The 10,688-nt window shown below is 41.6% G+C and overlaps 1 protein-coding gene across 2 annotated transcripts; it reads left to right on the top strand.

The window, feature by feature from the left end:
* The first annotated feature begins 1,595 nt into the window (after nt 1-1,595).
* On the top strand, nt 1,596-10,684 carry fzr1b (fizzy/cell division cycle 20 related 1b). Of its 2 annotated transcripts, none has more exons than XM_066681231.1 (15): nt 1,596-1,849; nt 2,944-3,113; nt 3,369-3,470; nt 3,764-3,827; nt 3,950-4,077; nt 4,229-4,311; nt 4,469-4,574; nt 4,992-5,069; nt 5,490-5,555; nt 5,660-5,762; nt 6,432-6,613; nt 8,820-9,053; nt 9,198-9,302; nt 9,414-9,506; nt 10,249-10,684. In XM_066681231.1, exons 2-15 carry the CDS (start codon nt 3,039-3,041, stop codon nt 10,288-10,290), a joined length of 1,461 nt encoding a protein of 486 aa, XP_066537328.1. In that variant the 5' UTR covers nt 1,596-1,849; nt 2,944-3,038; the 3' UTR covers nt 10,291-10,684. The 2 variants fall into 2 exon arrangements, with proteins under 2 accessions (XP_066537328.1, XP_066537327.1); XM_066681230.1 differs by having other exon boundaries at nt 2,970-3,113; nt 10,249-10,683.
* The last annotated feature ends 4 nt before the right edge of the window (nt 10,685-10,688 follow it).

Below are 10,688 nucleotides of genomic sequence, written 5' to 3'. Positions count from 1 at the left end.
AAGAGGGTCTGGTACACAAAGAGTGCATATTAAAACACAGCTGCAGGCTTCAGATCAAATAAAATCCCATCCAAAAAAAAGTGCACTGAAGGGAAGGGGAACTGCTTTTAAATGCACAAGCCTGAGCATCAAGGTCCAGCAGAGCCCTGGGCTTTTTTGTGCCATGTCTTCAGGGTTTTCAAAGGGTTAAACCCTCATTTGTACAGGCTTCAAACAGAATATTAGAGTGTTGCTGTAAACACTGATGTCCTATGGAGTTTGGAATTAAATTATCAACAATTAGTGAACATCTCTCAACACCAGGTTATACATGTCTAAACAAAAATCAAATGCATATACTTTTGCAAGGGACCTGGAGGTTGTGGGTTCGAGTCCCACCTGTGACTCTGACTGGATAAGCAGTTACAGATAAAGAATGAATGAATGAATTCCAGATGAGTAGAAGCTGTTATGACAGGGAAGAGAGAGGGAAACAAACAAATATATTAGAGAGTACAATGAGCCCATGAATAATTAGGTTTTATCCATTATGTCGAAAAAAGCTTTTCCCCTTTTGGCTGATCCATCTAATAAGACTGATAATGCCAGCATGGTTCCCATAATTTTCGAAATTGCTTTGTTTCCAACAAACCCCAAATCCTCTCTGGCCGTAATTATATCCCTTAGAGGGTCCTTCTAGCGCAGAGAGACACTGTCCTGAGAACAGCCTGCTGTCAGTACCTGCTGTGCTGTTTAACCTTAAATCCACTTCACCTTCCTAACAACCTCCCAGTCTCTGCTGGATCTAATCAAACACAAGCCTGAACTCGCCCAAACATTGTGAGAAGAGGCCTCAGCTAGCATGATGCTAATAAGCTGAACATCTCAAAGCCCCAAACAATTGCTAGGACAGGACAACCCATCACTTTAAAGAAGTCAAGGTATTATTTTTACCTTAACATTACAGCTTCAAAATTATCGTGATGCTACACTGAGAATTGAGCTTCTGTCTTGTTCAGCACTACAGAGACTGTACTATGTAGGTTTTGGAGGAGGGAAGAAAAAAACACCTTCCTTCCATACCCCCCTACCCCTTGATTTAAGGACAGTGATGTAAAAGTGAATTACACTCTGCAACTGTAGGGGAGCCCAGGTGCAAAAATATCATATTTTACCTAATGTTCCTTTAGTACGCAGTTGAAATGTTATTAAACTAAACTCTATACCTATGTTCAAGCATAAAGCCAAATTGGAGTGTATACACTCGTATTACTATTTAGTGAACTAAATAATGCCTCAATTTATAGCACAATATAAGATTAGGGAGACATTTGGTTCACAGCCACACTCTTAAAAAACATAAGCAACTGCTGTGTCTGATCCACTTGTAAAACTTCATACATATTAACACAGCACCAGTGCTGAGAATCCACTTCCCTAATAACGAGGTGGTGTGAAAGAGGGTAACTAAGTGTGCAGAGCAACAGATGGTCAGCAAGTGCTCCTCTATGTTCAGTGGCTAAGATATAATGGATGAACAATGAGTGTAGAAACGAGGTCATTATGGGGTGCCTACACTTTTTCACGCTCTCGCAGCGCCCTCTTGTGGCGGCGGCGCATTGTCGCAGCGGCAGTGGTCGCCATCTTCGGCATCAAACGTAAACACAGGGGTTCCTTCTGCTGAAGAGGAGATATTCATTCACGTAATACACTGGAAACAAGAAGATAAGGGGGGCAGATATTGCTTGAATCTCTTCGACAGTCTCTCCGCTCATGAATGCTGGAGCTCGGAGTGGGGTTTTTGCTCGTTTTTTGTCATTTTTCGTCCAAAATTGAACCTTAAGTGCGTTTCATAAAAGGCACCGAACAGGTTAGATAACGTTGGCCTGAACCGGCAGCTTGGGCTGTATTTCTCTCTGTGGTTTTAAACAGCTGACAGCGATGAAAACAACTTGACCGAGGATTTTATAGTCTTTATAGAATGCAAAATATTTAAAATATTATTATTAATTCAGACTGTTTTAGGTTCTTTTTAATGGGAATGTATGTTTAACCCAATAGCATGTACAATGAGTTAGGAGAGGTTTAAAATATCGTCAGGTTTTATGTGAAATGGTTTTAAAGGTACGGATAGCTATGAAATATGTTTGGTGTATTATTCTGAATTCTCTTGAAGTAGAGTACCACTCTTTAAACGTCCTGCCATGTCTGTGGTTTCTTCGTGTTTTCATTTTAAAGTGACAGGTGTGTTGTTCATGTCTGTCTTTACTCGTTAGATTTATCACAGTTTTAGCCAAAAATCAAAGTCAATTTTTAAGGCACTTTTAAGGAACCATATAAATGAGTTTTTCCATCCTTTTAGCATGTGTATTGTTCTTTGAAATCTCCCAGTTCTGTGCTGAAACATTGCTTTTACAAGACAAAAAAATAAATAAATGAAAACATTGAACGACAATATAAAGTTTTAGTGGCATAATGTGTTGAGTTCTCTAATATTTAGCTCTAGGATCTATTTTCCTTTGATGTTGCTGTGTAGTGAAAAAAAAAAGGTTCCTTAAAGGCACCCTAGGTAATTTCACTGGCCTAACTGTGATATTGTAGTTCACCTATCTAGCCACTAGAGGTTGCACAACCCAAATCCTGCAAATCCTGACCAGGGCATAAGTGTATTTGTCAAGGTCACCTCCAGCAGCCAAGCGGTCTTGTTCGGAATGCAGTTTATCAAACAAGTTTCCTTAGGCACCGAATATCGTTTAATTGATGTTGTTACCAAAATAACTTGTATTCATAATGAGCTTCACATTTGACTGATTTTTACTATTTATAAAACAAAATAAAATCGCCTTTAATGCCTTTGTACAAGGGTAGGACATCTTGGTTAATTAATAGACAGGACATACGGTGATTGCCAGCTTTCCCCCATTTTCAGCTTTTGTCTGTTTGTATAATGCCTCGTTATCTTAGGTGACTGCGGTGTGTATTTGTCTCAGGGATGGGAGAAGTCGGGGGATCTGCGAGTGCAGACTGAGGCAGGGACAGAGCCGTGGCTTCGGAGGGAAATGGACCAGGATTATGAGAGACGCCTCCTCAGGCAAATCAACCACCAGAACCTCCCCGAGGGCCAGCTGACCAAGGTGGGTGAAGAGAGGAACTGCAGTAGATACGATTACACCTAAGATAATCAGTCATAGGTGATACTGTGATGATATTTTAATGTTATCGGGTTTAATTGCATCACAGTATTCCTGAGCATATTGTAAATATCCATGTCATTAAAAGATATCAGCCTTATTTGGACATTCACATATTCAAGAAACCACTGTCCACCACTTGTAAAATAGTGTCTGTGCTCTCTGTTGTCTCAATGTCTTTTTTCTTGTCCACTCCAGTCCGCATACACCACATGCAGTCCGGTCAGTGTTAAATCCGGAGACAGGTTCATACCCACTCGAGCAGGGAGCAACTGGAGCATCAACTTCCATTACGCCAATGTAAGTCGCCTCACTTATTTGTGCCAGAGATGTTATAAAGAAGTAGGAGACAAGTCTCTGGCTGAAAAAGTTACAGGGAAGCATTAAAGCTCAGTATGTGTTATTTGAGCCAAACAGAAATGATTTATCAGGGACTTTAAACATGCTTTAAAAATATCAGAGTGTCTCAGTCCTTTAAAAGAGATTGGAGACTTGTACAAGTTAGAACTGTGATGTTACTTAAATGCCACGCCTTATTTTATAAAAAAAGACTACATTTATGGTTCGTGTTTCTTTCTTTCTTGATTGTGTAGGAAAACTGCTGGTCACCCAACCAGAATCAAAGGTCTAAGGATGCAAGTGCAGACACTGGGAAAGGTAACGCTTGTGTTTTGGGGTGTTGTCCAAGGTTCAAGCAGTAGGTAGAAGACCTGTTTATGATACGTGTGGTTTGAGAAGTTGTATAAAGTGCTGTTGTCTATATAACCGTTTGTTAACAGATGCAGTGGCCTACGCCGCTCTGCTGCGGAACGAGCTGCTGGGCGCAGGGATCGAGGCGGTTCCTGACGCTCACACAGACGACCGCAGGCACACCGTTCTCAACCAGGACACACACAGCCTCTTCAGGGTCAGCACTGCTTTATAGGAGCTCTGACATTTGATATCACAGTGTATTTCTCTCCGTGTTCTATACCTTTTTATAAAGTGAACCAGAGGGTAAATGAAGAATCTAAATTTAAATGTTAAAATTAGTTTTGTGTTATATTCGTGTCTTACAGTACACCATCCACACAAAGCGAGTGCCTTTTGACAGCAGCAATGAAATCTCCCCATATTCCCTCTCTCCTCTCAGCAACAAAAGGTACAGAGTGAGTTTAATTCCAGTCTCACCTCATTGAGATCTTTTCTTCGTCTTGCACATGGTTCATTCTCACAAACTGGAATGGTCATGTGACTCTAAAACAGCTCATAAATGTGTGTGTGTGTGTGTATGTGTGTGCGCGCGCTCCTGTGTGCAGTCACAAGCTGTTGCGCTCGCCGCGAAAACCTGCAAGAAAAATCTCCAAAATTCCCTTCAAGGTTCTGGATGCTCCAGAGCTGCAGGACGACTTCTACCTTAACCTGGTACGCTGCTGTGTCCCTTGTGTTAACCCTTTGACGGTCCACAGCAAACTGTATATTATACAGGAACATTTTAAAAGTGTACAGAGCACCTTCTTGCGTTTTTATTTTAACTTAAAAAATGCAAAAACAAATCAGTACAGCATTGCTGTGACTTCACTAGAGATGTGTGAGGAAAAAGATTACAAGTTGGAAGAACAGTATTGCACATCTTTCAGCGCCAGCCTCTGCAGTGTTTGTGTCCAGAGCTTTTCTGAATATCTGAATGATGCAACCTGTTGGCAACAGATAAATCCCAAGCACTCGTTCTCTTACACAAGGTGTGGTTTATAGAGTGTGAGGAATATTGAGCAAATTAACATTAAGTCAAGGCTCCTTCCACTGAAACCGATGTATTAATGTAATTTTGCATGTGTGCAGGTCGACTGGTCAGCTGGAAACCTCCTGAGTGTTGGTCTGGGGGCGTGTGTTTACCTGTGGAGTGCTTGCACTAGCCAGGTGTGTGTATATGAGTGAGAGACAGACAGTCATCATCAACTCCAACCAAAGCTCCCCTGATTGCACACAGTGCCACCTGCTTTAGGAGGTTGGGGATGAGTCTGTGCTTCCTGTTAATGCACCAGAGGGGACAGCAAACTGCACAGCTCTGTCACATCAGCTGATAAATGCCCATATTAATAAGTTAAAGCTTAAAGCTATTCTCAATGAAAGAAAGATTAAACCCCATCACTGTTCAAATCAGATAAAAATAGCATATAATCAGACAAAACTATAAACATCCAGGTTCAAATAGCTGGTTATGTCATTGAAAAACCCCTAAGGAAGCTATAAAAAGATTTTAAACTTTTTGCCTGGACATGGTGTAGCAGATAACAGGGTCTTGAAGTTTTGACATCTCTGTCTCTAAATTCTCCACAGGTGACGAGGCTGTGTGATTTGTCGGTAGATGGAGACTCTGTGACGTCCGTCTGCTGGAATGAGCGGGTCTGCACAATCTATCCTGTATCTGATTGTTCTTCATGCATTTATTACTATCATGACTGGATGGTGGCACGTAATAGTTCTGACTGTACACCTGTTCTCCACAGGGAAGCTTGGTAGCAGTAGGAACCCATAAAGGCTTTGTGCAAATTTGGGACGCGGCCGGAGGGAGGAAGTTGACCAGTCTGGAAGGGCATTCTGCCCGTGTCGGTTCGTAACACATCCACCCACCACAGAGCTCAATCACATGAGGGGAAAAAGTACACCTTGTCCATCCTGTAGTGTTTCTAGTCGTAGTAAATGTGTTCCATCTTATTTATTGCAGTTAGTACACCCAAAGTGTTTTGATAAATCAATAAGGGCCTCTTTTACACCTGGCAGTATCATGTTTTTTTTGTATCCAGATAGTGTGTGGATATTTTTTGACCGGATTCTGTTTACAGTTGTCATTAAAAAGCATTTCCTGCCAGACAAGACTAGATCTGATTTAATTTTCCAGCTTAAAAATGCACAAACGCATCGTTTTCATTTTCCTTCCTTTAACCTGCTGTAAACTCGGTTTCAAACCTGCTGCCAGTGTATTATATGCTCTCAAACCACAGGAAAAAAACAACTGATTTAACTCTATCCAAAAACAGAAAACGCATTCTGTTTACGTCTGGCTTCACATGCAAGTGAAAGCCGGCAACAATCCGATCAGCCAAAACACACCTAAATGAGAGGTGAAAACAGGGCCCATCAGGTTAAATGGGATTCTGACAGTGTTCGGTAAAGCTACTGTCCTACCTCTCGACAGACGCTGTGTAGCTATGTTGGAGATGTAGGATCAGGTGTGTGAGAGCAGGGGCCTGTTTGTCTGAAGTTCTGTTGGTCGCTCAGGAGCGCTGGCGTGGAACGGGGAGCAACTGTCCTCAGGCAGTCGGGACAGAGTGATCCTGCAGCGGGACGTTCGTACTCCTCCACCTGTGGAGAGGAAGCTGCAGGGACACAGACAGGAGGTGTGCGGACTCAAGTGGTCTCCGGACCACCAGCACCTCGCCTCGGGTGGAAACGACAACAAGGTGAGGCGGCAGCACTGAGGTGCTTTCAGTCACTAATCATTTTTGCATTTTTACAGTTTAATTGTTCTTATTTTACACCATATAGTAATAAGAATAAGATACACTTATATAGCACCTTTCATAAACCCAAGGTTTCATTCATTGTCTGTAAGCCCTTATCCAGTTCAGGATCGTGGTGGGTCCGGAGCCTACCTGGAATCATTGGGCGTAAGGGGGGAACACACCCTGGAGAGGGTGCCACACAAATACTCACACCTACGGACACATTTGAGTCGCCAATCCACCTACCAACGTGTGTTTTTGGACCATGGGAGGAAACCGGAGCACCCGGAGGAAACCCACACAGACACGGGGAGAACACACCACACTCCTCACAGACAGTCACCTGGAGCGGGACTCAAACCCACAACCTCCAGGTCCCTGGAGCTGTGTGACTATGACACCATGCCGTCCACTTTACAATCAATGAGGGGAAAAAAAAAAATTATATATATACACACACACACACACCCTGGCAAAAATTATGGAATCACCTGTCTCTGAGGATGTTCCTTCAGTTGTTTAATTTTGACAAAAAACTAAAGGCATTTCAAATGGCAACTTTCTGTCTTTAAGAAACACTAAAAGAAATCAAGAAAAATAATTGTGGTCATCAGTAACAGTTAGATTTTTAGAACAAGCACAGGGAATAAATTATGGAATCACTCAATTCTGAGGAAAAAATTATGGAATCATGACAAACAAAATAACACTCCAACGTATCACTAGTACTTTGTTGCACCACCTCTGGCTTTTATAACTGCTTGCAGTCTCCGAGGCATTGATTTAATGAATGACAAACACTACTCTTCATCAATCTGACTCCAGCTTTCTCTGATTGCTGTTGCCAGATCAGCTTTGCAGGTTGGAACCTTGTCATGGACCATTTTCTTTAACTTCCACCACAGAATTTCAGTTGGATTGAGATCCGGACTGTCTGCAGGCCATGACATTGACCTTATGTGTCTTTCTTCAAGGAATGTTTTCACAGATTTTGCTCTATGGCAAGATGCATTATCATCTTGAAAAATGATTTCATCATCCCCAAACTTCCTTTCGACAGATGGGATATGAAAAGTGTCCAAAATGTCAATGTAAACCTGTGCATTTATTGAAGATGTAATGACAGCCATCTCCCCAGTGCCTTTACCTGACATGCAGCCCCATATCATCAATGACTGTGGAAATTTGCATGTTTTCTTTAGACAGTCGTCTGCATAAATTGGAACGGCACCAAACAAAAGTTACAGCATCATCACCTTGCTCAATGCAGATTCGAGATTCATCACAGAATATGACTTTCATCCAGTCATCCACAGTCCACGACTGCCTTTCCTTAGCCCATTGTAACCTTGTTTTTTTCTGTTTAGGTGTCAGTGATGGCTCTCTTTAGCTTTTCTGTAAATCCCATTTCCTTTAGGCGGTGTCTTACAGATCGGTCACAGACGTTGACTCATTTGTACATTGTACATTTTCTGTTTTCAAGGCATAAGTTTTCTGTCTTGACGCTTTGATGTCTTCCTTGGTCTACCAGTACGCTTGCCTTTAACCATCTTCCCATGTTGTTTGTACTTGGTCAAGGTTATAGACACAGCTAAAACAGATGTTTCAATTGACATCTCTGGTGTTGGAGCCATGATTCATGTCAGTCCACTTGTTGAAACAGCTCTCCAAGGTGCACACTAATGAGCAGCTTTAATCTGATGCAGGTGTTAGTGTTTGTAATGAAAATATGCAGGGTGATTGCATAATTTTTTCCTCAGAATTGAGTGATTCCATAATTTATTCCCTGTTCTTGTTCTATAAATCTAACTGTTACTGGCTCCCACAGTTATTTTTCTTGATTTCTTAAAGCCAGAAATTTGCCATTTGAAATGCCTTTAGTTTTTTGTCATATCAGTGATCTGCTTTTTTTCTACAAAATTAAACAACAGAAGGAACATACTCAGAGACTGGTGATTCCATAATTTTTGGCAGGGGTTGTGTGTGTGTGTATATATATATAAACACTTTAAAGAGAATGAATGAAATAGTAAAGAGCAGAATTGACTGAACCTGATTTCCCTGAGAATTTTTTTTTCATTTTCTTGCATTACTGAAGCTGTTATTTTGCTCAGCCGTGTCTGTTGTCTGATGGGAAAATTTGCTGTTCGTGTGTGTGCTGTAGCTGCTGGTGTGGAACAGCTCCAGTCTGCAGCCGGTGCAGCAGTACAGCGAGCACCTGGCAGCAGTGAAGGCCATCGCCTGGTCACCTCACCAGCACGGCCTGCTGGCGTCTGGCGGAGGAACGGCTGACCGCTGCCTCCGCTTCTGGAACACACTCACGGGTCAGGCCCTGCAGAGCACGGACACTGGGTCGCAGGTCTGCAACCTCGCCTGGTCCAAACATGCCAACGAACTGGTGAGAAAATACACACCTCGGCCTCACAAACCCAGAGCATGGAAATGATGTTCATAATGAACACAAAGCATTGTGAGCAGAGATGAATACAGATGTTAAGATGGTGAGATGTTTTTTTTTTTCACGATTTTTGAACCTGTCTAGGTCAGCACACACGGTTACTCACAGAATCAGATTCTGGTGTGGAAATACCCCTCGCTCACACAGGTGGCCAAACTGACTGGACACTCCTACCGCGTCCTCTATCTGGTGAGAATACTGATCAACTGCCGTTTCATTTGCTAAGGATACAGAAACATTTAGGCTGCCAAAATATTAGGTGGATATATAGACATGTAAAGGTGTGTTTTATTCTTTCAGGCTGTGTCTCCAGATGGTGAGGCCATAGTGACCGGAGCCGGAGATGAAACTCTGAGGTTCTGGAACGTCTTCAGCAAAACACGCTGCACAAAGGTTAAAGACACACACACAGGAAGATATTTTAAATTGTTTTATTCAAATTATTACTAGTGAATATGTGATTCTGGGTAGGCTCTGGACCCAGCGCGACCCTGAACTGGAGAAGCGGTTACAGATAATGAGTGAATGAATGAAAAATTATTATTTTGTGAACAGAACAGAGTTATTAAAAAACTTTATATTTGATCATCATCATCATCTTCTTCTTCTTTTATTTGATCAGTCTATTGCTATTTGTTCCTGAAGTAATTCCCTCAAAATTATGAATATTGTAGCTGTAGATATTCCTGCCAAGGGTGACACAACTAGTTAAGCTTTGGTAGGATAATACTTTTCCACGAGTTATATGAGTATTAAATAAATCGTTATCTTCAGTAAAATGAATTATCTTTTTTAAAAGCTGTATTTTGCACTTGTGTTGCCTTTATTTTATATTTCACAGCTTTCACACAACAAATCTAACATTTATACACATTAATTTCACATTTTGCTATTCCACCTGTTTAGGGAGTGTGTCTTGGGTTGGCATGTATTTGATTATAATAATGTTTAAATGGAGTTACCAGGTGCCACTTTCAACATACAAAGCCAATTAATTACAACTAAGAATACAACCTTTGAGACTTTTATGGGGCCTTTCAGCGTCCCCCAGTGGCCTCTTATGAGAACTGCTGCAGTGTATGCGCTGGTGTTTGATTTGGTTGCCTTTCTTCACAACTTGTTTGTTCTTCCTCAGGAATCCAAGTCAGTGTTGAACCTGTTCACGAGGATACGGTAATGAAGGTGGACAGTGTCCATTCAGCACATCGTTCATCGTCCAAACCTCCTACAGAGAAGGAGCTGAACATCTCTGTCCTCTTGCTCCCTCCTTTTTTCTACTGGGGAGGATTCTGTCTATTCCCACACTTCCTGAAGCAATCTGTTTCATTAGAAAAAAAACACACCCATGGAGAGAATCCCTGTTTACGTTACCCTTGTCTTTATTAATACTGTACAATGTGGAAGACCAAAAGGAAGTGTATAAGTAGAGAGAAATGGTTCAAACATTATGCCTGGTCCATATACATGAGGCTGTTGCACAACAACCTGTTGGGTGATATTTTCAGTATTTTATATGTTCTTCTGAATACGAGATCATGTTGTCTGACAGATAACCATATAAAACAAAAACACTAC

The sequence above is a fragment of the Hoplias malabaricus genome, chromosome 9, assembly GCF_029633855.1.
Source record: "Hoplias malabaricus isolate fHopMal1 chromosome 9, fHopMal1.hap1, whole genome shotgun sequence".
Classification (NCBI taxonomy): Eukaryota; Metazoa; Chordata; class Actinopteri; order Characiformes; family Erythrinidae; genus Hoplias; species Hoplias malabaricus.
Note: the sequence above shows the minus strand (reverse complement) of the source record. Positions and strands in the feature narration are given on the sequence as shown.